Here is a 27,046-nt window from a genome sequence, read left to right as displayed (position 1 = left end):
CTAATATTATTCATCTCATTTCAGGACGATTATAGATATTAATTTTGTTGTATAAAGGAGGGTAATGTTAAGAAATGATCCAGTCCAAGTGTCATATACATTAAATGTGTTTCTGGTCCTACCTGTATTTTCTTTTCTTTCCTTAAACATTTTCTTTCTCTTTTTTTTTTTTTTGTCATATTTGATACTCTGATTAACGGTTCACCAAATTATTGTCTTCTTTATAAGGAAGGTTTTATGATACGAATAGCTAACTATTCTGAATTTACATTAATATATTTTCCATCTCTATAGTATAATGTACAGCTCCATCTTTTCAAAGGTATGAATTGTTCACATTCAAACCTCCTTAAGAAGGTAAATAATTTCATTTGGGGTGATCTGATCATGGTCCAATTTACCTTAAAGTCTCTCTTCAGAAGGAAGAAAACAAACAAAAAAACAAACACTACTGAATATCCCCTTCAAGAGGTAGACTTCACTCAGCCAGAGGACTAAAAAGTCACCAGGAGTCCTCAGAGTCCCCTCGGTTACCTCTCTGGTTTCATTTCTGGAAACCCTTACTTAATCTGAGGTAACATGTTTCCTGCTGACCGGGAGGTCACAAATACACAATATTCCACCTCAGCCTGACACATAGAACAAGCAAATAAGCTGCCAGACAGCTGGCCTCAAAGGGAACTTCTCAACAAAGAGTCTTCCCAAAACTATTTAGTATAAACCTCCTCCTTGTCCTTGGCCTTCAGCCACTGTCTCACCCAGCTTCAGATGTATTATTTCAGTCCTATTCTCTTCCTTCCTTAGGAGGAAAGAAATAATAAACTTTAGGGTATCTGTACCCTTTGCCTTCTGGTTAACATTAAGAGAAGGTGCACTGTATTTAAGGTCACAGCAGGCTCAAGAGTGCCACCTCCCTGGTCGGCTCATTAACCAGGTGATGATCAGAGGACAGGAGTAAGTGCAAACACAAAGTGCTTTTTCGTTTGTTTTTATTTTTATTTTAAAATCTTTGGCTCTAATGAAATCATACGATCACTTCTCCATGACTTATTTAGAACAATCCAAAAATACAAATGACATGCTTAAAGAACATATTAAGGGCTATAGAAGTTTGCTGCACTAAATGTAAATATCAACTGAAATACTGAATAACTCAAATCACCTCTTGCAGGAGGAGTGATAATACTGCTCATAAGCAATTGACAGTGTTCCAATTGTTGTAATTGTATTCTCTTCTGCACATAAAGCTTAATTAAATCCACTGCCATTGCCTAGGATAACCAAGGGCAGTTCGTTTAAAAATCCTGCAGTAGGCTTTTTACATGCACTCATTCTTCAAGTGAATTGATTACTGAAAAAGTTAATGTTATTCTGTCAATTTTTCTGTTCTCAAACAGATCTGCTATACTTTCCAGACAGAAAAGAGACAGTTGTGCTGACAGTCCCTAGCACCCTTCTCCCTGGTCCCTGCTGGTCTGGCCCCAAATTCAGACTGAGCATTCCACTGCTTCTTTCCCCTATCAGCCAAAACAGCCATAACCAAAATTAGTGTGGCTTAAAATACACATGGCAAGGCTTTGGGGAGATACTGAATATATGTTTTGTTTTATTTGCTTTAAGTCAAATTTATTCATTTAAGAAAACATACTTCTATAGCACTATTATTACTATTATCATCATTATTATTTTTTAGAGACAGGGTCTCACTTTGTTGCCCAGGCTGGAGTGGCACAATCACAGCTCATTGCAGCCTTGAACTCCTGGGCTCAAGTGATTCTCCCGCCTCAGCCTCTCAAGTAGCTGGAATTACAAGCACGAGCCACCAGTGTATTATTCTTATAATGAATCAAAACCACTGGTCTGCAATCGAGTTTGTCTGCTTTTTCAATTTTTGTGAATATTTTTCAATTTATTATGGATGAATGGATTAGATTTAATGAAATCATTAGTTTTACTTTACTAGACGTGATTTGTTTTTTTCCCCCCTTCTTTTTGGTATAATTTAGCTATGAGATGCTAACAGAATTCTAGTGAGTTAATATCTAAGGGGTGAATAAACTGTGACAAGCGTGAATTTATCCTTTAGTGTCATACTGTATCCAACTTTTGATGAATCTAATCTTTAAAAACTACCCTTATTTAATAAAAGGGCTTCTTAATAAAAATAGTATGTTTAGAAATATAATGACAAAAAGGAACGGAGGTATCCTATTAAAAACTATTCTTAAGAATCAATGCTTTTTATTAATTCTATAACCTCAGTGTGAAAATAATATTTAAGAAGTAATTTACATATGATTTTTAGAAAATATTTAGGTTGGTTCAACCAAATCATTGATAAATTTAGAATAATTACAATCCTTATGAAGATTTAATTTTGTCTCTGTGTATGTTAATAAAATTTAACAATGTAGCATAATTTTTATCAATGTAAACATATTTTTACAATACCTAATTCTTCCTCCATTGTGGAACCTTTATTTTGTGAACCAGAAACTCCCAAGACTCTGTTGAACAATATAGAAAAGGCACTGCCCCACACACCTAAAATAAAGTAGAAACGGAGAATAATTTAAAATGTGCCAGGATTTAAAATAGTCAAACAAACCAGTGATAAGATTTTGACCACTTACCCATTAAGAAATGCAAGGGGTTTTCTTCATATTTCTTCACAACTGTTCCCATAAAAAATTTGCTTCCAAATAAGTCAGGAGCCATAAAAGTACCATATTTAGCCATGCCAATTTCATATGGACTAAATTCAACCCAATCTGAAAGCATTTTAAACACAAGACAATCTATTAATAAGAAAATGCTACAGAGATGCAGAAAGGTAATAATCACTTCAATAATGCCATGGTTATTCGCATTCATCTATTTAAAATATTAATATAAAAACATTAACCAAATGCCTGTTATGTTTATTGGCAATGTGCAGAAGTTGAGGGAAAAAATATACATCATAAGATGAGACAATACAAAAAGATCCCTTCTAATTGCACAAATTGAAAATATGCTTTTCCATTTAAAAACTGAAAAACATCTTTCACAAAGTCCATCTTCATGCTAAAGAATAGAAAACTGAAAACTGCTAATCAGATATAAACTCCACGGAGGAGATAGAAGAAACTAACTCGTTTAAACAAGCCAAGTAGTCTATGAAAACAGAATAAAATGTTTTCTAACATTTGCTTTTTTTTCATCTTCACTTAATTTTGTTTATTAACCATTTATTCTAATTCACAAGATTACAATGCAAAATTTTTATGCTGGATGTCTTAGAAATACAAGGTAATTAAGGCTGGGCACAGTAGCTCACACCTATAATCCTAGCACTCCGGGAGGCCAAGGTGGGAGGATCGCTTGAGGTCAGGAGTTTGAGAAATACGCACCAACAAGGTATACTATCTAAGAGCAGAAGCTCTGGAGTCACACTGTGTGAAATCTTCTGCTTACTGACTGTGCTTACCTACTTGGGTATTTATCTTGTCTGTGTCTTAGGTCACTAATCCATAAAATGTGAATAAAATCAGTAAGTAGTTTGTAGGATTGTTTTGAGGATCCAATGAGTTCAAGACATGTAAGAAGATTAGAAGAGGTTATGGCATATTGCCCAATATATACTTTATGTTTCATGTAGTCCCATGGCTGTATCTAATAATTATCTGAATCTTAATGTATTCAACAAGAAAACTCCTGGTCTCTGACTCCCATTTCCCACACTTGCAACTGCTTCAGTCTTTCCCTTGTCAGTAAATGGTACCACTACTGACACCACTATTCAGCCTTTAGGATTACCCTTGACGTTTCTCTTTCCCTTATAGCTCACATCTGAAAAATCAAGCTCTGTAGGCTGTTTCAGCAGGTATGTTCAGAACCCAGGCACGTGTCCGTTTGTCCATCATGACCATCCTAATACAAATTTCCATACTTTCTCCCCTGGATCTGCACAACAGTTTCCTAAAAGGCCTCTACTCTGTTCCCCTACTATCTCTTTGATACCCCATAGCCAAAATGAATTTTAAAAAATACAAATCACAGCATACCAACACCAGCTGAAAGCTTTCTACTGGCTTTCCATTGTAGTGACAATAAAAACATGGCCTAAAAGGCTCCATGATGCCCCAGATCACTTCCTGTCTGACCCCATCTCCTAAGCAATCTCCTATCACATTTTGTCTTGCTAATTCCACTTCAGCTGCAGACTTTCTTGCTGTTGCTTAGAGAGGTCAAGTTCATTTCCACCCCAGTGCCTTACACTTGCTATTCTCTTTTCAATTATAAGGCCTGCTCCTACCTAATCTTTCATGCAAGGTTTTTGCTGAAGATCCTAAAGTCTCAACATTATCCACCCCTGCTCAACCTATAACCTTCAGCTCCACTTTATTCTTTTTCAGTTTTTCCCTTTCTGAAATTATGTCAATAACTTCTTATCCAACAATCCAAAGTCCAAATAATTCCAAAACCCACAAGCTTTTTTGTTATTTATTTGATGGTAAAACCTGATCTGAACTCATTTAGAGAGAACCTAGTCTTGAAATAATGGAGTGGGGGCTCTTTTTATAATTTGTTTGTCTCACTCGTATTAGGATATATCCTATCAGAGAAATATCACTGTGTGTGATTATAAGACCCCACTAAGGTACTAGGTAATACATGATATGAGCAGCTTTATATCTTCAAACATCTAAATTATTCTACATTCCTAAACACTTGTCATCAAGGGTTTGAAAAGGAATTGTAGATTGTTTACTCAATGGCAGACCAGAACATTCTATTTTCGTGAAGGAAGTTATGAAATCACAGTTTTGATGAGATAACATTGTAATTTATTCCAAATCAAAGCCAAACGGCATATATACTCTTCATCAGAAAGTGGTAAGTTTTATAATGATTTACATGGAGTTAGTAAGACATGACTAGCAATGAATCAGGAGCTATTAGGAAAATTCCTGTATGCATACAGGTGATTTCCTATCTCTGAATTTCATACCCTTATCTTGAGAATTAAAGCATGACAACTTCCTGGTTCCTACTTTTCTAGTGATGTAGGTACAATACCCCTATAACTAATGTTTAATGGCTTTGTTCACATCCATTGGAAGATACAGCTCAAAGCTCCTTATCACAGAAGCTTAATAATGAAGGTTAGTGATGCATCCTTCATCTCAGTAATAGTACTGCAGTTAGGCTGTTGTCAAAATCAGACACATCCAAGTCGAAAGACCCTTAACTGGAGATAAAACAGTCTTTTTTCACTCTAGATAAATCCAAAACATTCACCTACCAAAAAATTATTTATTCATTAATTATTTTGGTTAAGTTTTCTCTTGATAATGGCTATTGACTAAAAGTTCAAAATAAAAAGTGGCCATTGTGAAATGCAATAACAATCATACCAATAATAATAAGACTATTATATTTTTATGTGTCCTTATAGCTTTCAGTCTTATGCATATCACATAACACGGTCTTAATAGCTCTATAACATACATTTACAGCTAATAATATCTGTCATAAAATAATGAGGAAAATAAGAATCACAGGCCTGACCTGAGGTATTTCAACTTAGAAATAGGAAAATGTTTCCAAGTTAGAATCTAATGCTCTTTTCACCATATCATAACTGTTCCTGAATGAAAGATGATTTATTTGGCCATGCAGAGATCTGAGGCCATGCAGAGATCTGACTACCTGCTAGTGCTATATACCAAGCACTTGTAAAAATTTCAAGACTTCACAAAAGAATAGCTATGGGAGGGAAAAAAGGCAATTTTCATTATGGCCCTTACTTTTCTTATATAATAAAGTCTCAACTCTCTATTATGATTATGAACTCCATCACAGTCAAAGGTGTGGTCCCTTATTGCTGTTAAGCACGCCATGTTTATCCTAGACTCCTACTGCATACTTCCTTCCCACCCTTGACAATCCTGTAATTAATATTTGAATAATTGTATTTGAATGTTTTCATATTCAAATCCTATCTAGACCTCTCACTTTTCTTATATAGCTTTTATAGGATACTCTAAATTGTTAAGATTTACTAGAAACTTAATTTGGGCCTGCCAGTATTTTAAGTATTTTATATACTTATTTATTTGGCAAAACACTGTAAGGAGAATCTCGTCCTCATAGAACAGATGAGAAAACTGAGGCTAAAATAGGTTACATAATTTGGTGTATAGTAACATTTCTGTACTCTCTTGTGCCCTAACTTCTTTAATAGTTATTATGAATTGTCGAGATTATAAAGTCTTATAGAACAGGGACAAAATATTGTAGTGAGGGAGAGGAGTTCGCCTTTAGTTCCTGGAAGACTATATCTACACGGTCAGTAATCAAAGAAGCAAATAATAGGAAGAAAGGATTTTTGAAACCAATTCTCAGCTCTGCTACTTACTGTCTATGTGACAATGTACAAATCATTTAATCTTTCTGAGATTGTGCTTTTTCTTCTATGAATCAAAGCTAAAGACACCTATCTCCCCAAACTGTAGTAAAAATGGAATAAAATAACAAATGTGATAAGTGCTTCCTGAACCATAAGTATGATAAACTTGGTACTCATTTTAGCAAACACGTGTTGAATAAATGAATCCTAGGTGCACCAATTTTTATAAACTATTCAAATTTCAGGTTTAAGAGTAGGCGGTTAAGAAACTGAAATAGAAAAATTACAAAAGGCTTCTGGATATAAATCTGCTAATCATACATCATTCATGAGGGTTTTTTAAGTTCATGACATGACTGAAGTCACTGATTTACTTTTCCTAAGAATCGAATGAACAAAAAGTGGCCCATGGTCAGAAACGTCACTGCATTCATACCAACAGAGACCCCAGAATTGTGATGTCACGTACTTTTAGAGCACCCCAAGCAGCACAGCTTGAGAAGAAATAAACGTTTACCCCTGAGATTTAACAAAATGAGGCCTTTTGCTTATCAGCTGCCATAAATATAGACCAGTATGTTTTAGGTGCTGAATTATAAAAATAAGAATAGTTCTTTGACTGGCAAACATACAGTAGGCTCTCCATATATGTGAGTTCCACAGATTCAATCAACCACAAGTCAGAAATATTCCAAAAACAATTCCCAAACATGCCACATTGCTGCTGCCATGTAATGTTTAGTTAGGTCTACTATGGTTGAGTTTGTACTAAACACGTACAGATGTTTTTTCTTGTCATTATTCCCTAAACAATACAGTGTGGCAATCATTTACATAACATTTATATTGTATTAAGTATTATGAGTTATCTAGAGATGATTTAAAGCAGCAGTCCCCAGCCTTTTGGGCACCAGGGACCAGTGTCATGGAAGACAATTTTTCCCCGGACAGGGGTTGTGGGGAGCCAGAGCTCAGGCAGTGATGGGAGGATGGGAGGTGATGGGGGATGCCATTTTATGAAAGCAATTTGAGCATCCACAGATTTTCATGTCCACCCAGCATTCCAGAACCAATGCCCTGCAGATACCGAGGGACTCCTACTGTACAACATATTACTCAGTTAATGAAAATATAGCCCGCAATTAAAAGAATATGAATTATCTAAAGGCACTAGGCATATTATTTTGTCAAGTGTTAAGAAATGGGTAATTAAAATTGAGTTATTGATTGTATTCATGATTTATTTTTATTTCATTAATTTCAATGAAGAGACATTAGTCGCTAGTTTCATGGAATATTATCTACAACCATAAAATGTAGCTTAATATTTTCTTATATCTTCAAATGTTCTTATGCTACAGAAAATGTATTAAAATAAGCAACTGAAATTGCTTATGATCTTCCTCTAAAGAAAATCATTGGAAACCACCTTTCAAAATCTCCAGGAAATATTTTGAGAAAGGAAATGACATACCTGCAAACATCAGCTCTGAAACATCAGGTTTGACATGAAGACAGGTGAAAAGAGGTAAAGGGCATTGTGCAGTATTGATCTTCTCCTTCAGACTACTCAAGGTAGTGTTCATTCTCTGCCCATAGAAGAAAGAACCGACTTTAAATATATAAACAGATACAGAGAGAAAGCTACTTAAAATAGTACTTCCAATCAAAATACTTAAAATTTTTATAATAAAAATAAGTCATCTTATTTCTAGAAATCCCTGGGTCCTGAATAAACAACAATAAGGAAGCTCTATGGCAGTAATCATCTTCATTTTGAAAGCAATCAAAACTCTAGGGGCTATGTTTACATTTGACCTGGAAAATGCTTTGGCAACTATAAGGAGCCTGGAAAAAAATGTAGCCTCTTCTATCTCCAGAGGAAACGTCACATTGTTGCCATGTGTCAAGTGGGTTTGTTCCACGTGATCCATTTCCTTTTCTGACTCTTTCCAGGCAGCCTCCATTCTTCCTCTACTTTTAACATACTGCTTGTATTCACTTCCACATCTAAAAATACTACCACTCTTGGGCAGAATGGGTAGTTAAGGTTTCCCCACACATCCAAACTGATACATAATTTGAATAAACTGGTAAGCAATAGTTTGAAATGCAGAAGAGTTATGTCTGGCCGGGAGAATGTGCTCAGTCCACAGAGTTGAAAGACTGAGTTGTATGACTTTTACAAAATGCATCATATTTTCTTTTATTGAAAAGATTATATGCATTGTCTACTTGCATTAAAAGTATTGCAGACTGAACTACAGCTTACATTATGAATTAGTGTTTCTCCTATTAGCATGCCAAAGACATCAGTAAAGGTGACAGGTTGTCCAGAGCTTTTCTTCTTCCATAAAGACTCCACATATCTTTTAATTTTCTGTGGTGTGAGAAGTAAAAGTGGATTGTGGCTAACATTTTTCATTAGTTCTTCATTAATCTCCTCTGGCCCTTTCTCCGGAAAATCAGGGTGAGAATACAAGGTTGACATGTACCTGTAAACAAAACAAGACATAATCAGTAAAGATAAAGTGCATTGCATAATGCTCTCCAAAGAGAGCAGCTACTCTCTGTCACAGATAAAGAAAGAATGGTGCATATATTTGGTTAACTTCATTATCTGATTGAAGATACTAACCGATTTAAGGAAAGAAAGAAGACGTTAATCAGAAAAGAGCTGTTCTACAATGAAAACAAAGTAAAGGAGAGGTCTCAGAGGAAACACTGGACTTCCATGCACAGTCCAGAGAAGATTCTCTATTAGGCCTACTGCCCACTATCTACTCTGCCAGGAATAGGTATCCCTATCAGACTGTTAGAGATATACGACACAACACAAGTGAGTCATGGAAATAAACTGACTTGTCTGGATGCAAGACTAATCAAGCAATCTGATAATCTGACTTTCTGTGATGATTATCTACAGGTAGAAAATGTGCTGTTTCAACCACTGTAAATGCCTAATCATCCTGACAAACGCTTTTCTTTTAATTATTATTATTGTCCCTTGGCCAACTAGACAAAATCCCAGACTTTGCCAGCTCTAGGTCTGGCAAAATCCGAAGCATTCAGATTCTGAGTATATGAATCTGAAGGCAAAATCCTTGAGAGGAATAAGGTCTTTAAGGTAAATGCTTTCTTGTGAAGCCTCTTGGCCATTTGGCCACTTCTGGTGAAATCAAAAATCACCATGAGCCTTGGTTTTTGATATTGAAGACAATAAACATTCAAGTCATTGGCCTCCTTCCTGTGAACCAATACTTCTAGTATTGGAGACCTCATACTGAATATTAATTACCTATTTACTTGTTTGTCTCCCTCAATAAATTGTGACCTCATTCAGGAAATGAACTTTATTGATTAATCTTTTGTAGCAGGTGATCAGCTAAGGCCTGGCATATGGCAAGCACAGCTTACTGGACTGACAGAACAAAAGAAAATGAATGTTATAAACACTCTACCACTTCGTCCATCCAAGAGAAATTAGCACATGTTTTAATCTCTTGTTTCCTTGAGATTCAAATAAAAATGTTTATCATAATGGTTTATTTTCCCTTCAGGGATGTGGGAAAACTAACTCTTTGTGGGTACCTGCTATGTCCTAGGCTCTGTGTTGGTTAATGGTTCATAAGCTGTTGTCTTAAAGACACACAATGGCTTTCAAATCGTCTATTTTAAAAATTAAAAAAAAGGACTGTGGATTTAATTAATTCTCACATTCCCCAATTAATAACAGCAGAACTGTAAGTTAAAATTTATCCTCTCCTCTGTTAGGGTTTATTTTTTAAAACTATTATAGAAGATTTCAGTTCATAGAGACCAAACTATTCTCACTTCACAATAAATTAGAATTTCTTGTTGGATTCAGAGTTCCTTGGAGACAAATTGAGAATAACAACATGTTAATAAATGGAGAGTGATACACCTACAATGCAACACATGCTAAGCAAAACAAAAACAAAAACAAAAACACCTTAAGAGATTACAAATTGAATTCGTAATAGTTCCCACAACATGTGGTAAAGATAAATCAAATAGACTTGCTCTGAACTCAAGCCTAGTATAATCACCAAAAATCTATAAAAATAAAGCTTAGAATGCTTGAGAGATGGGTAGTCCATCCATTCATTTTCATACCTATTCCAAAGTCTACAACATGATTCATTCAGATCAACCAAGATCTGATTTTCTGGACCCTGTCACACTTTGCATAAATGCATACATTGTTGTAATAACATTAGTTTATACTTAAGAACATCACAAAATAAGGAAATAAAACATCCTTTTGAGTCTTTAAGGTTGTCAATTCTGGAAATATTCAGGATATGGTTCACTTTTTATGAGAACACTGAAAAGAAATTCTTTTTTTTTTTTTTTTTTTTTTGAGACAGAGTCTCACTCTGTTGCCTGGACTAGAGTGCCATGGCATCACCTAGCTCACAGCAACCTCAAACTCCTGGGCTCAAGCAATCCTCCTGCCTCAGCCTCCCAAGTAGCTGGGACTACAGGCATGCGCCACCATGCTCGGCTAATTTTGCTATATATATTTTTAGATGTCCATATAATTTCTTTCTATTTTTAGTAGAGACAGGCTCTCGCTCTTGCTCAGGCTGGTCTTGAACTCCTGAGCTGAAACTATCCACCCGCCTCGGCCTCCCAGAGTGCTAGGATTACAGGCGTGAGCCACCGCGCCTGGCCTGAAAACAAATTCTTGACTGGTCTTATTACCAAGAATAATTCCTCCATGGGCCATTGGCTCACCATTAATTTATAAAAATGTGTATTAAATAACTGTACATAATTTGCCTTTTGCCTTGAATTCTAGAAAGCTTAAATCCAAAACTGTGTCACATGCCTCTCAAACCTACAGATTACAGCATGAATTTTTAATATAATTTCTAACTATATTTTTTTCTTTTTTTCCATTTCTGACTTTAATGTATGCAATCCAGTTTTATTTCATAATAAGATACATTAAATCCTTTCCACAATGAGGCAGGGTAAATACAAGCAAAAGAACCAAACAAAGATTTAATGTCAGTAGAAATTAATTTAGTGATTAATGATCATTCTGCTGTTGGAAATTGTCATTTCCTACTGTTCATAGAATGATGTAATTATTTAATCTTATTTACATTATGTTTAGACTTTCCTTCTCCATCTATATTTAGCTGGTCTTCAATGGATCAACTTATGGTTCTAAAAAGTATCTCTGCACAGTGGATTATCTCTAGCAAGACCTGAAGGCCTTTCTCTTCTCTTCTCTTCCGTTCTTCCCAATGTTAACCACTGACTGAATGTAAATTAGGAAAATCCTTCCTTTGGGGTTGGGAGTTGCTCAAAATCTAGGAATCCATTCCACAATTTCAGAAATAGATAATTTTAAAGGTCTAAAATGTATATGGATGCCAGCCAGTTCTTTCTTTCTGTTCCATGTAGAACGGGTGCAGTCTATTTCTGCTCTCTGAAGGTTACAGTAAACTCATTCACCTGTATTCTGTGTCTCCCTCTTTCTTTCTCTCTCTCTTTCTTCCCTTCTCATGAAGTAGTTGGATTGGGAATATGAATCCTGGTGAGAGAAAGAAAGATCTAGAACACCGTCACTATTGGCATTGAGTTCATGTTATCTGCTTGTTCAGCATTTATGAACACATATTCCTTAGAATTCACAAAATGAGTTGGATAGCCTTTTCATGGTGTCATTTCAGTTACATTGAAGACTTAGGCTTTGGTTTTGCTAATGATGGAGTACTAGGCAATCACTAGTTTTTCTGTTCAGCCATTTAAGCTTAAATTGCTTTCTTTGCTTTTTGCCTCCTTGGTTGTACCAGTGTAGGATTTAGATATAACTGGCTTCTTTGGACATAACACTATCTAAAGCACACAAATATCACATTAACTTCCAACTCTATAGTTAAGCCTTGACTTTCATCTCTTTATCAACAAATTTTTTCCAACCACACTAACCAAGTTTCAAAAAGTGAGTGCCTTAGAAGTACCAGGGCCTCTATAAATAATGAATGAATGAAGTGGTCTTATGTTTATTTATACTTAAATCTGGAAATATTTGCCTCTAATTTTTCACCATAATTATATGACAGAACTCTTCATTCTTTCCATCTAAATACATGTCAGTTTAACTGTAAAATCTTAAAAGTTAAATCATTGCAGAGAAGAAGAGATTTTATTTCAATCCCTGTCCCCAAATGATATGGTCAATGTTTCAAAATTATCAGTGCCTAGCCACCCAGGACTTGTTAAATTAGAATCTTCCAGGGTAAACACTTAGAATTTTTGTTCTTAAAAAAGTGCAGAAGTGAAGTGATTTTCTCATGCAACTAAAATTTGGAATGACTTAAGAATACTCTTAACATTTATGACGGAAATATCCTGAAAGACTAAAAAAATAGCTAGATTACTTTTTCCCATAAAATGCAGTTACTATGCATTTCCTTATTTAGTCATTAAGCAACTAATTACTTAAGGCAAGTCAAGCACTATTGCAAGGTGAGATAATTCATTAGGGAGCAAGACAAACTTAGCCCCCACCTCAAACTACAAATTTTCTCTAATGTATAGGTTCATCTTTGAGACTGTCACACCTTATATGACAATTTCTGTTAAAATTAGGGTTTATTTTTTTCAATGTTCCAGAAATTCTTCATACTATTTAACTCAAAGTTCTCATTCTCAAATTCTATTTCAGCCAGTTAATGAAGTAGGTTCTATTGTCTAGAGATGCAGAGCTGTTCTCATTTCTCTTTAGATGGTAACGCCATGCAAACATGGCCATCAGTATCTAATAGCCCCTAAGGATGTTACAAGAGAGCAGCTTTACCTAGGAAGAGAGCTAACAGTAAGAGAACATAGGAGACTGTCATAATTCCCTCGTTCACACATTTCATGTCTCCAGGTTGGCTCATGCTTATATTTAATGAATCACAAGTATCATCCAAAAATAATTTCAGAAATACTTACCATAAAGGTAGTAGGAGTTACAAAGGAAGCTTTGTTCTACCTAAAATTCTCTTTTGTGATCACAGAAAACTGTCTGGGAGGTCTAGGGCTTCTCCAGATATTTCCGTATTACCTCATTTATGCCAAATAATGGCCACATATCAGCAGAATATAAAAAGTTACATAACACAGAAGTGTAATTTGTTTTCCCAAGCCTTTCTGAATTCCTTCCTTTGAACTTTTTACCTTCTCACCTATACTTTTTAAGAGAGAAGCATTAACATGAATCATCCTGACCACCTTTTTTCCTGTCTCGGGAAGCATCTCATCATTCCATGGTTAACACCTTCACCTGTGCCTTCTCTCTCTCTCTCTCCCTCGTCCTGTCTCTGCCTGAGTCTTTCCCTATCTACGATCCTTTTATTTCTTTATCTCCCATCTAACCCTCTACACTATTTCCTCCACCCCAGACTCCTAAAAATAATATTTGAATTTCATAAATTCTAAAAAAGAAACCCTTCTTCCCTGTGCATTACATTATTATATTCCCTTCAGACAATGACTCTGCTCATTCCTTCGCTTTCCAACTGCTTGAAATAACAGACAGCTCTTACGAAGGAGGTTCACATTCTTACCTTTTGAACTTTTACCTTCTGTTCACTTCTTTCCGTTTTGTAATTTCATGTTCAAAAGTATCCTTTATTGACTTTAACTAGTGGTTCTTATTAAAACCACTAGCCAAACCCAGTCCTATGCTAAGCTCTTCACGATTTCCAACACGATTGAATCACCCACTTCTCACAGCACTATTCACCCTGCCCTCTGGGACTCATTTTTGCTTGGTTCTCCTCTCTGGCAGCTTCTTTGCAGTATCCATTAGGTTTTTCTTTCCTTTGTCTATTAAGTTTGGAAATGTTCTAGGGTTCCATGAACTAAATTCTTGGTGGCAATAGCTGAAGTGGTAGAAGTCGGTGGAATTACCAAGGAAGGATGAATACGTGTAATAGAGCAAAAGGGAAGGCCTGGAGGAAAGCCCACGTTAAGGAGAAAAATAGTGGAAGTAGGAAAGACCATGTATGGAGGAGAGAGCAATCACAAAGGACGAAATCAAACCAAAATGGCACAATAGGAGCAATTTGAAATAAGGACAAGTCAATGTGTGAAAAGTCTCAACCTCCGACTCCTCCCTCCCCCACTCCACCCCCAAAGAAGTCAAGTAAAATAAGAACTTTGGAAATGAAGTGGTCTGTGAGTGAAAATCTACTGCAAGGATTTAAAAAGTGAGTAGCTTTTAAGAACACGCAATTTAAAAAAAGGTGGCTAATCTTCAAGGAAATAAGGCTTTGAAAGACAGAGTAAAAGTTCATATATACATAAATGTGTGTGCACATTTAAGATTCTTTTAATTACATTTTACAGGACTTGTTTTCAGAACGCTGACAGGAGAATGTAAGACTATATTGCTCCAAATCTATAACCAAAGGAATGGCTGCAGCTCTAATCAAGTTCACACACACACAATTATATCCCTAAATCTGTTTCCAAGGACCAGTCTTTCTTTATTAGATGAGTTTAAGAAAGTATATATCTTGCAGCGTATTAGTCAGTACTGGACAATAGGGATCTATACCAAATAGTGAGTACAGAGAACGAAAACCAACTGAAGAATAATAACAAAATTGTTGAGTAGGCGAATTAATGTAAGGGTCCAAGTTTTTCCATCACATTACTCATGAAACAGGCAGGTGCCTGCTCTTTCCTTCAAGGGAAAGAATAATGATGGGCTACACCCTTCTTTCAGAAAAGATAAATCATTTTGAGGGTAATACCAAGAAGGTGGCAGCCATGGCTCTACGTTTTTGTTCTTTAGCCAAAGAATCTGATTCAAAATATTTAAGAAACTGCCGGGCGCGGTGGCTCACGCCTGTAATCCTAGCACTCTGGGAGGCCGAGGCGGCTCACGCCTGCAATCCTAGCACTCTGGGAGGCCGAGGCGGGTGGATCGCTCAAGGTCAGGAGTTTGAGACCAGCCTGAGCAAGAGTGAGACCCCCATCTCTACCAAAAATAGAAAGAAATGATTTGGACACCTAAAAATCTATATAGAAAAAATTAGCCGGGCATGGTGGCACATGCCTGTCGTCCCAGCTACTCGGGAGGCTGAGGCAGTAGGATCGCTTAAGCCCAGGAGTCTGAGGTTGCTGTGAGCTAGGCTGATGCCACGGCACTCACTCTAGCCCGGGTGACAAAGCGAGACTCTGTCTCAATAAAAAAAAAAATATTTAAGAAACTATAGGTTATTTAAATGCAAAATTATATATAAAATATATAGATGTCCAAGAAAAGATGGTCGGTTAGTAGAAAGCATCTTAGAACAGGGGACCCAAAGCTGGAATTTCTATGGTCCGCTAGCGATGCTGGACAAGTCACTTGGCTTCTGAGTCAAATTTTCTTTAACTGAAAAATGAAGAAACTTATATCCATCTCACAAAGTAAAATGACACAGCAACTTGAAAATGCTAGACACATAGAATACAATAGGATGACAGATTGAGCTTGCCATAGCTGAATGAGTAAGAAAGCCTTGAAAATCAAAGATAGATCTTTTAGAGTAAAGTGGTCCTTATTAATTGAGACATATGAGCAAGGAATTTATTTGATTTTCCATGTGCCTATGTGAGGTAGGCAAACCAAAAAGTATTAATATATAGCATCATCTTGGAAAATGTTTTATAAATGTGTTTGTGAAGACGCAAATCTACAGGGTCCAAGTATTATACATATGGATGTTTTGACTCTCCATCTAAATTTAGCTGAGCTTATATACATCTAAAAGACTAATTTCAGGCTTAGGTAGATATATATCAGTGAAATTTATTGCATTCCTGCATTTAAAATTTGTTTTCCTTCTTCTCTATACTACAGTATATTTATTGCATTTTATTCTATTTGCCCTAAAGAAGAAAATGAATACCTAGTGAATCACGTAGACTTAGACATGTTCACCGAAGGACTACAAATCAGCAAATTATAGGAAGATTAAATTAATTATGGGTGGAGTATGTTATTTCTCTTCTGCTATATTTATCTAGAATTTTCAGTTGGTCTATTTTTTATTTTACGTTTCAGCTACATTTTTAGTCACAAAGTGGCTTAAAGTGGTAAATTTATGGTGAAAGTTATTAATAGAGATAGATTTGCCTTCAAAAACATTTTTAAGCAGATTAAGGCATCAGGCTGGAACCTTAACTTTCAATTTTCTAAAACCCCTTTTCACTTCTAATTTTTGAGTTAGATAAATTCTTCACCTTTAGAATGATAAAACTAAAATGAAAAATGTATACAGACCATGTGGAGCCAGAAAGACCAGCAACATAGGTAGCACAATCCAAGATTCCTGATTCATACAGTGCCTTCATCACACCAGAAAATCCCACCATGGCTCGGAAACCTCCGCCAGAACCCAATATGGCGACCACCGGCACCTGAAACGAAGCAACACAGAGATTGTCCGCAAAGTGAAGATCGTAAAATGTATTGCCCTTTAATCTCAATTTTTATATTATATACCCCACATTTTGTCATAAAGAAGTGCAAGTTCACTCATACTTTAGTAATGTCTAGTTTTTTTAACAAAGAAAATAATGTTTCATATAAGACAATCAAGAATCAATGTCTATTGGAAAGCAGATATTATTAAAATGACCAGCTTACTCTATTTAATAATAATAATAACAATAATGTTCTATTTTTGTTCAACCTTTTGGAATTTTTGAATTGTTTTCAGGGGCATTGTTTTATTTGGTTCTCTCACATATCCTATAAGGAGAGCAAAGGGAAGTATTTGCTGAAAGTTCTAAATGATGATGTTCCTTATATAAGATTTGTTAACTGGTAATTTGTAGTTGGTTACTGATCTGATGCTAGGAGTAAAACAGAAGGAGTGTTAGGGTTTCTAGCTTTGCTCATAAACAGATGATGCTGTCATTACCAAGAACAAGGATCCCAAAGGGCAAAGCCAGGCTAAGGAAGAAATAGGGCGCTGGATCCTAGAAATGCTGAATACACAGCACGAATGTGTGTACATCACTGAGTGCCCACTTAGCAACATAATGTATGCATATGTTAATGAATGATTATTTTACAACCAGGAGGACCAAAAAGATTATTTAACTCTTAAATATGGAAAGAGAAGCCTGTATAGGTTAAGTCTTATTAAAGTTAGGGCAGCAAAGAGTAGGACACCTAAGTCTAAATTCCTAATCCAGAGCTCTTCTCTATTGCCAAGGGGGCTCAAATCAAAAGACACTAGAGGCATCGAAGTAGACACCAAAAGACACTAGAGGCATCGAAGTAGACACAAACTGGCGACCTCACAATGAAAACACACTCTACCAGTGCCTCCGAGTAATTTAAATGTCTTTGAATCTGTGTATGTATAAACATAATGCTCTCAAACATAGATTTTAAAGTTGCAAATCAAGTAAAATACGTAAGTTCTTAAAAGCTTGTCTAGAGGAGGAAATAAAGCTAAGATAGGAAACTAAAGTGGTATATAAAGTGGGTAAATGGAGCACAAAATAGTATTAGTTGTCACAGTAGTTGTAAAGAAGCCAGATAAGAAGTTAGAACAAAGAGGAGGGATTTGAATTAGGCCTTGAAAAAAGGTAGAGTTTATAGGCAATATAATAATAATAATAGCAAACATTTATCATTGCTATGTGTTCAGCACTGGGCCTAAGGTTCAGGCCAAGCCAAGCATAAGCAGGAAAGAGTATGCAATTCAGGGACCAAGAAACCAGTCTTATTATTGCAGAAGGAGTATACTAGGGAGTTCAGAAAAATAGCATTATGAAGGGTTTTAAAGGAAAAACTTTCAAGGTTGATGTTGTAGGAGAAGGTAGATTGTTTATATTCAAAATTCATTTGGGGGCATATGAGTCTGTAGGTTTGGTTTATCACAAAATACAAATCAGGTAGTTTAGAATAGAGTAAAAATGTTTTTAGCAACAGATTACACTGTTCATTTCAACATACAGCAAACAGCTTGTGCAGTTATTCAGAGGGAGATTTAATAAGAGAAGTTGGAAAAAATGAAGATAAAACCTTCACTAATCCTGAGCAAACAACTCCCCAGATGCCCTTCTTCATGTGTACCTTGCTCAGAATCTTCTGGAAACAGCCTCCTAATTAAACTGGAATTCATGTGCTATGTAACCCATTGCTCCCATTATTGCTTTAAAGTAATTCTTTGAAAAGGTTTTCAGGTAAGACTTTTAATTCAGATACTTGGGTTGCTATCAGGTAAAAGAAAATGCCAGGTATCTGTACATAAAAACTGATCAAATAATTGTGCAAATTATAATTACCTTCATTTATTAAGTATGAATTAATCTGTGTTCATGCATCATATGCATATCATTTAATTTCCTCACCTCTATCAAATACATATTATTACCCCCTTTTTAAAGTAATTGAGACACAACAAAGATTTTTCCAGTGTCACAATGCTAGAAAGTGGTGTTTGGATTCAAAACTGGATTGGTCAAATAAACAAAGCTCTTATTTCACGATGCTCCCCTCTTTCTCTGAAAACAAATATCCCCTGTCTTCCTGCAACCGTGCCCTGTGCTCTGAGACAAAGAAAATCCTCTGTGGGCTCAATTTACTTATACATAAAAATATTAGATAGAACTATTGATCTAGAAGCGTTTTGCAACAAGAAACATTCTAGATTCTATAACTCATACAGAAATATAAATTATAAAACTACAAAATTATAACTGCTTATGAACTATTAAAAAAAGAAAGGGAAATTAGACTTATCAAGAACATACTAAGTGCTTCACACTCTCAGGGACATTTCACATAATTTATCTTACTTACTTTTGCCAGCTCTCGAGAGAAAGTAATTTTTATTTCCATTTTTCAGATGGGAAGTTAAGCATGTATAATACCTCGCCCATGGACAGAGAGCTAATAAGTAGGACAACCAGGATTTGACCTGAGGTATGACTGGCACCAAAACTTGTTGCTTTTTCCTCTTTGTCATTGCTCAGAAAGAAAGCAGTAACCTTTATTAACAGAATCCATTGGATGCTTAGTCAAACTATATTTCAGATTCATGTATCACTTCAAATAATATCAGCACAATTTTATGTAATAAACGAAAACTAGTTTGGATGTCTTAATAGTTTTGGTCATTCTGAAATAACGTTCTACGAAATAGCTGGGGAGTTATAAGCTGCAGCTGTTAGTCCTGGCTTTAATTATAAAAGAATCAAACAAGTGTTGTTGAGAAGGTTTTAGGTTATATTTAGACTTAATATCACTAGTGTTTGGGTATAAATCATGCCAACAAATAGTTCTCATACTTCTCTCATATGATTGCAGGAAATGAGTTTTCATGTTTCAAAAACCCTGTGGTTTTGGTTTAGTTATCATAGGCTTACAGATATTAATTTCCTCCTCACAAAAGAAAATCCAGAAGTGCTCAAGGATTTTTTACTTTTCCATAGATCTTAAGATCTGACAATTACTTAAAGACATTTGTCTGCCTGTCCTCCTGACCCCTGTATTAGTCAGGGCTCTTCAAAGAAACAGAAGCAATAGGATGTATGTGTATGTGTGTATATATAGGCACAGAAAGAGATTTATCACCATGAGTTGGTTCACACCATTATAGAGGCTGGCAAGTCCAGATGCAGTGTGGACCAGCAAGCTCCAGACCCAGGCGAGCCAATGGTGCGGATGAAATCTAAAGAAGTCTGCTGGCAGATTAATTCCCACCTGCTCAGGGAGGTTAGTCTTTTGTTCTCTTCCATCCTTGAGCTGACTGGATGAAGCCCACTCACATTATGGAGGGCAATCTGCTTACTCAAGTAAGCAACACCACCTGCAGAAAATCTAGCACCTGTCCCCATATGCCCTCCCTTTCATTGCTCCTGGCATGTGGGTTTTTGTCTGCCTCTCCCCAGTAATGTTTCCCTAACAGCTCCATATTCCTCAGCAGTCAAGCACCTTCAGGCTCCTCATAATGCACCACCCCACTGAGTGCAGTATGGGCCTCTTGGATACCTGCTTTCCAGACCAGTTTCCAGCTCTGTTTTATTTCTTGGCTGTTTACCTGGAGTCCACACCTGCTTACTTCATCTTCCTGTACTCCACTACGGGAGTCCTCCTCTGTCTGCCCTTCAGTGTTTACAGACTCAAAGGGGATTAAGAATTCACAGTACAAAGTGCCATTGTCAGAATGAAGGCAGAAATAAGAGGACAAATCTTCTAGATGAAGGAATCAGCATAAACAAATGAATAATCATTCTCATTAACAACTCAAGGTTGGTTTCCATTACCTCCTTCAGAAACTGTTTTGCTCAGCCTCCCTGCCCTGACTAGATGCTCTCTCTTTTCTCTAGTCTTGACAATATGACAAACTAAAGTACAAGCAGCACTCAGAGAATAAATTATTTAAAGTCCATGCTGTACTTCTATTTTCATCCGAAGATATCTATTTGTTTAAACTGAAATATAGTCCTTATACTCTTTCTTAAGAAGAAGCATTTTTCTCTTTTATAGTCTGATGAAAAGTCAAGGCATTTTCCTTTTCTCATTTCCCCACTAATCTAATTCCAAACTCCAGTCCCCCAACCAACTGTGCTCTGCTATAGTCAGTTTTTAGGGGACACAGATACTGTATAGTAACATTTCACTTCACATAGGAGACTGTAATCTGGAAACTTCATCTGACCAAAAGGAACTTCAGAAAAGGAAAATATAAAACAGTGGCCCCTGAACAACCAAAATATGTCAAAAATCCCCATACACAAAGTCTTGTATATCTTGTTCAGGAAAGATCTCAGTGCTTTACTCATAGGAAAATTACCCTAATTAGAGACACTTCTAACAAAAAGCTTGCTTATCAGATTTGAAATCTAAGCCACAAAGTTGAAGGGAAAAAAGGCAAGATGAAGAAATTACTTCAAGTGGACACACAGAGCATGGGAAAATGGTAACTGATTGCCAAGGAAGCAGACATGCAAATACCCTAATCAGTTCAATCTGAGCAAGGAATTATTCATTTCAGAAAGACTTTCATCCAAATAATTAAAACCAATGATCTTCTTTAAAAAATCTTAGTACTTAAGAAAATAAACTCTTAGGCTGTTAGAAACCTTGACTATTTGACTAGTTCATCATCCAGGCAGGAAAACTAAGGCCTTATTAAATTCAACAGTTATTGCCCCAGGGTGCTATGCTACAGAACAGTAGCACCCAATAATATGCATAATGCAAACTATTTTTATTGAGAAACTACTATGCGCCCCCTACATATTTTGCTGGATGTTTTACAAGTATTAGTACCCATCCTCTTACCCCAATAAGAGACATTATCTCCATTTTACAAGTAAAGCACAGAAGTAGAACAATGTACCCAAATTAATTCAACATTTTAAGTCAACATTAAGGTCCTAAACTGGATGCTGCCTGTTTATTAAAAACTGTGAACAAGAAAGTCACAGTCTGTGCACTGAGATTTGAGTAGGACTTTTCCCTTTCTTTGCACAAACTGCCACAAGAGCCCACTCTTCCATACCTTAAGGAGGCCAACTAGCCTCTATTGAGCAGAAAATCATGATGTTGGCAGGGAACAAGGGAAGTGGGAGCTTAAGAAACCCAAGGATTAACAAAAAAATAGAAAAATATTACTTTTGCTATGGGAATGGGTGGTATCGATATGTCCAAATGAATTATTTCTGCCAAGAGAAAAACTTTAGACAAAAATAGCAAAAACAAAAGTTGTAATTCTACAAATGAGTTCCAAACACATGAATTCAATATTTTTGAGGGATATTCCAGAGAAAAAGCATCATTACCTCATTCCCCATCTGTTGCAGAAAAGTTAATATGCTGTCATTGGTACAAATATTAAGCCAAGTTTTATTTTCGCAGGAGGACTCACCACTCCTTTCCATGAAAGGAGAGTGACTAGGGGTGGCAGCGGCAACTTGCTTTTTGAAAAGAAGAACCTGAAAGCAAATGCCAACTGGACATCTGTGCCAATATGTCCCACATACATTTCTAATTAAACAGTCTAAGCCACAATCTCATCCACACTCTTTCCTTAGCCTGTGTCTTCTCCCAAACAACCTAATACTGATATTCCTCTGGGTTGAGACCCTGATTCTCTCTCTAGCTAATTCATCCCATGGATGCAATCCCAAACCACCGCCTACATCTGTGTCCTGACCTACACAATGAAATAGTTACCAAGGATCTACCATCCCCAGAGCTACGCTAGATGCTTGGAATACAGAAATGTATAACACAGACATTGTTCCAGTCCTCATAAAACTTACATTCTAATGGAAAAAAGAAGTCATTAAACAAATATTTGTACAAGATTTTTAAAGTACAATCATGGTAAATGTTGATAAGATATTGTACATATATGTTCTATAAGAGAATATGACTGAGAGACCCAACATAGACTTGGTGGGAGGAAGGGAGAAGATGAGGAAGATGATGAGGGAGTCTCAGAATAAAGGATCTAGGTGCTGATAAAAGAATGGGAGGTTAGTTAGTCAGCTGAGAAGGGGGTGGGGTGGAAGGAAGAATGGTACAGGGAAAGCATATTGCAGCAGGAATGAACAATGCACAGAAGAGCTCTAATTGGGGAAAAGTTCTGTAGAAACACGGAACTAAGAGCCACACACTGGGAGGGTATGAATTTGGGAGCAACTGGCAAAAATGAAGCTGGAGAGAGGCTGTGGACCTGAGATCCTAAGAGCAGCAGAAGGATTTTAAGCTTAGAATTGATATAATCAGATATGTGTTTTGAAAAGATCACTCCGAATTCATTGTGAACAGAAAATGGGAAGAGGGAGGACAGGCACAAGTAGAGAACTATTAAGAAAAGATTGTGCATTCAGATTTCGACTCGCTGAGTCTGAGATGTTGGGATGTAATAAAGGGAAGAAATCAAGAACAGGTGTAGATATTCAGATCTGAAACTCAAAGGGGAGATTCTAAGTGGTTGATGTACGTGTGAAAGTCCTCAGCACTCAGGTGTTGGGTGACATCATGAGTGGGAGAGAAATTTCTTAAGAGTATAGAATAAGGAGAAAGAGGCCCTAGGGCTGGGTCTTGAGAAACTACTATATTTTCAGAAGAAGAAGATCTGGTAAAGAAAACCGAAGAAGCATGATGGAAACCAGGAGAAGACAGCAAGTGAAGGGTAGACAATGTTTCACAAAGTAAGGAGACGTTGCCATTTGCAGTTGCAGGGTTGGGCAAGATGGGGCAAGAACAAGATCCTTTGCATTTGTCAGTACCGGCGACAAGTGGAGCAGCTGCGATAGAATAATGAAGGCAGAAGCCTCAGGAAAGTAAGGACGTAAAATGAGCTTGCACAGAAAATTTTGGAGAAGTTTGTGAAGGTAAGGAGAGATACAGAGCAGAATGCAGAATGGAATGTAGAATTTAGGGAGATTTTTTCTGTTCCTTTTTCTTTCTTTTTATAATGGAGTTTAGAGCATGTTTATATTTTTATGGGAAATATCCAAACGGAGGCAGAGGCTGACGGCGTAGGTGGAGAGAGGCCTTGAAAGAACTGGACAACAGATGCACTGGGGTTGCTAAGAAGACCTTGTGATCTATGTCTGATGGGGATTTGTATTCGAAAAAAAAGGGAATATTTTCTCCATTGAACTAGGAGGGAAGTTGTGAAGGAGAAGCATTGGTTATGCAGTATGTCAATCCTATGGCAAGAAATAAAGGATTTGTTATCTCATAACTTTTCACTTCGGAGACAGAGGCAAGTCTATCAGCTGTTAAGAGTTTGAGAATAACTGGAAAGAAACTAGACAGAGAATCTCTGAGGTTGCAAAGGCAGAGTCTCGCAAATGAGCTAGGTGACCAAGAATTAACAGAGGTATCAATTTCCTCCCTTTTCTTCTAGCCAAGCTTCAAGCTTCAAGGCTTGGCCAAGAGTCGTCCACTCTAAGAGAACTTTCCATAATCTCTGCTGCAGAGAAAGAGAGTGAGTCACCCTGCTGCAAGCACTTTCCATCCCTCCGTTCACACCTCTCTGTTAAAGACTTAACATGTCATTGGTTTTAAACATCTTCCTCCCAAACGAGGCTTTAAACTCACTAAAGAAAGTGTTCAGTGCTAGCCATCTCAGCTTCATTCTTCTCCAGTAGCTAGCACCCTGTCTCAATAAACGACAAATGATTGAAATGAAAAGAACTCAAAATATCATTTCTCTGCTCCAAGGGTATAACAATACCAAATAAGGATGGAGACAAAAAGAAAAAAGTTATAGAATTGCTGCTGAAAGGTTTACTATTTATATTAAAAGAAAAAACACACACACAATAAGAAAAAACGCCAGAACAGCTGAAAATGTCTGAGTAATATGCAGAAAAGGAAGTTTCTTCAAGGACTAATTAATCTGACATGATAAACAACCACAAGTTCTGCCAGGAATCTGTTGTGGTGACAAGCAAGATGCAGGATGGAAGAGAAGTCTCTTTCTCTTTTAAATAGAAACTTAAATGGAGGTTTCACTTCTCCCTTTAGTTTCTTTTTAGCAAAAATTCCCCAGAAGCAGTATCTGTTCCTGTAACAACAAAGGCCATTCTAGCATCAGCAGGTTGGCTTTTCCCCCCTACGTCCACCTAAAAACACATTTGTCGATCTGCAGTCACATGTGGGACCGGAGTGCTCATGTGGCTCCCTCACTCAGAATTTATGTCTCATTTCCAACTACATTCTGTCCTTAATTTGCGACAATCTTGAATCCCTGATGTGTGTGTGCATAGATAACAGTGTGTACATATGTGTTTCCTTATGCAGGTAATGCAAATATTATTTGATGAAAATAAATTATGCTCACTTAAAGTATTCAATTGACAGAAAAGCTCAAAGAAAATAAGTAAAAACTTACCTAATAGGGCACTAACAAGAAACTTCACCATTTTATCATTTGATGAGCATCACTGTAGCAATTTATCTTTGTAGATTTCAGAAAGAAAGAGATAGAAGTAGATAGGTAGATTAGATGATGAATGGATGGATAGATGGATGGATGAAGGTAAAAAGGATGGATAGACAGCCAAAAAGTAGATTACAAAATATTTTATTGAATGATAAATGATGCTATATTTTACTGGAATTTAAAAGAAGAAAAAAGATAAAGTACAACTGAAGGATTATATTTTCAATATTTGTTTACAATATATTTTTATTTTAATGTCTTTATACTTAGGATTAGGAAAAACTTTAAAATGTGGAAGATGTTATTTTTAACTACTTGGTCAATTTTGAATACTATCTTTTAACTCTGCTATGCAATAGGAAGAATTTGGCACATTTCCTTTTATCTCCACTATCATATTTACCTATATTTGTTAATTTCATTATCATTAATAAGATTTATAGTATTTCTTCTTGTTCCATAATGATTTTCATGGTTTAATATTTGTCTATACTAAAATTAATTAATTAGTATTCATCCTTTTATGTCTGAGACTAAATTTTTCCTATTAATAAAATAAACATCTTATTTGCGCGTAAGTATACCTATTTAAAAAACTATATCAACAATTACCTAAACTGTGGCACATACAGACAGTGGAATATTATTCAGCACTAAAACAAAATGAACTATCAAGCTAGGAAAAGATGTGAAGGAACCTTAATTCATATTACTAAGTGAAAGAAGACAATCTGAAAAGGCTACATACTGTATCATTCCAACCATAGGACATTATGGAAAAGGCAAAACTATGGAGACAGTTAAAAATTCAGTGGTTTCCAGGGTTTAGGAAGGAGAGATGATTAGGTGGAGCACAGAGGATTTTTAGGGCAGTGAAACTACTCTGTATGATACTATTATGATGAATACATATCATTACACATTTGTCCAAATCCATAGAATGTACAAGACCAAGAGTGAGCCCTAATGTAAACTGTGGACTTAGGGTGATAATGACATGTCAATGTAGGTTCATCTTTGTAACAAAGGTACCACTCTGGTATGGGATGTTGATAGTCAAAGATTATGATGGTTAATTTTATTTGTCAATGTGACTAGGTTAAAGGATACTCAGATAGCTAGTAAAACATTATTTCTGGGAGTGTTTATGAGGGTGTTTTCCAAAGAGATTAGCACTTGAATCAGTAGACTGAGTAAAGAAGATTCACCCTCACCAATATGGGTGGGCATCATTCAATCCTTTGAGGGCCTGAGGAGAACAAAAACATGGAAGGGCAAATTCTCTCTCTCTCCTTGAGCTGGAACATCCATTGGACATTGGCACTCCTAGTTCTCAGACCCTCGAATTCTGAGATTTATATCGGCACCCACCCCCTTCCAACTGCCCCGGGTTCTCAGGCCTTCGGTCTCAGAGTGGGAGTTATACCTTCTCCCCTAGCTCTTAAGCCTTTGCCTTGGACTAAATTGTGTCACCGGCTTTCCTCGTTCTCCAGCTTGCAGTTGGCATATCATGGGACTTCTCCACCTCCATATGTATGAGTCAATTCCCATAATAAATCTCCTCATATATGCTATATATACACATATCCTTTTGGTTCTGTTTCACTAGAGAACTCTGACTAATACTGGGAGGTGGTGTGTTGGCAGGAGGTATATGGGAACTCTCTGTACTTTCTCCCAAGTTTTGCTGTGAACCTAA

General features: G+C 36.4%; 1 protein-coding gene across 2 annotated transcripts in view; it reads right to left on the bottom strand.

The window, feature by feature from the left end:
• The window catches only part of PLA2G4A (phospholipase A2 group IVA), a 132,215-nt gene that overhangs the window by 29,468 nt on the left and 75,701 nt on the right, over nucleotides 1-27,046 (bottom strand). For both annotated transcript variants that reach the window (XM_045535966.1, XM_045535965.1), the window contains 5 exons: nucleotides 16,698-16,834; nucleotides 8,667-8,889; nucleotides 7,869-7,983; nucleotides 2,634-2,771; nucleotides 2,452-2,544 (listed from right to left, as the gene is read on the bottom strand). In XM_045535966.1, coding sequence (XP_045391922.1) covers nucleotides 2,452-2,544; nucleotides 2,634-2,771; nucleotides 7,869-7,983; nucleotides 8,667-8,889; nucleotides 16,698-16,834 — 706 coding nt within the window. The remainder of the gene's footprint in view (nucleotides 1-2,451; nucleotides 2,545-2,633; nucleotides 2,772-7,868; nucleotides 7,984-8,666; nucleotides 8,890-16,697; nucleotides 16,835-27,046) is intronic.

Source organism: Lemur catta, chromosome 23 (assembly GCF_020740605.2).
Source record: "Lemur catta isolate mLemCat1 chromosome 23, mLemCat1.pri, whole genome shotgun sequence".
NCBI lineage: Eukaryota > Metazoa > Chordata > Mammalia > Primates > Lemuridae > Lemur > Lemur catta.
This window is presented reverse-complemented; position numbering and strand designations above follow the sequence as displayed.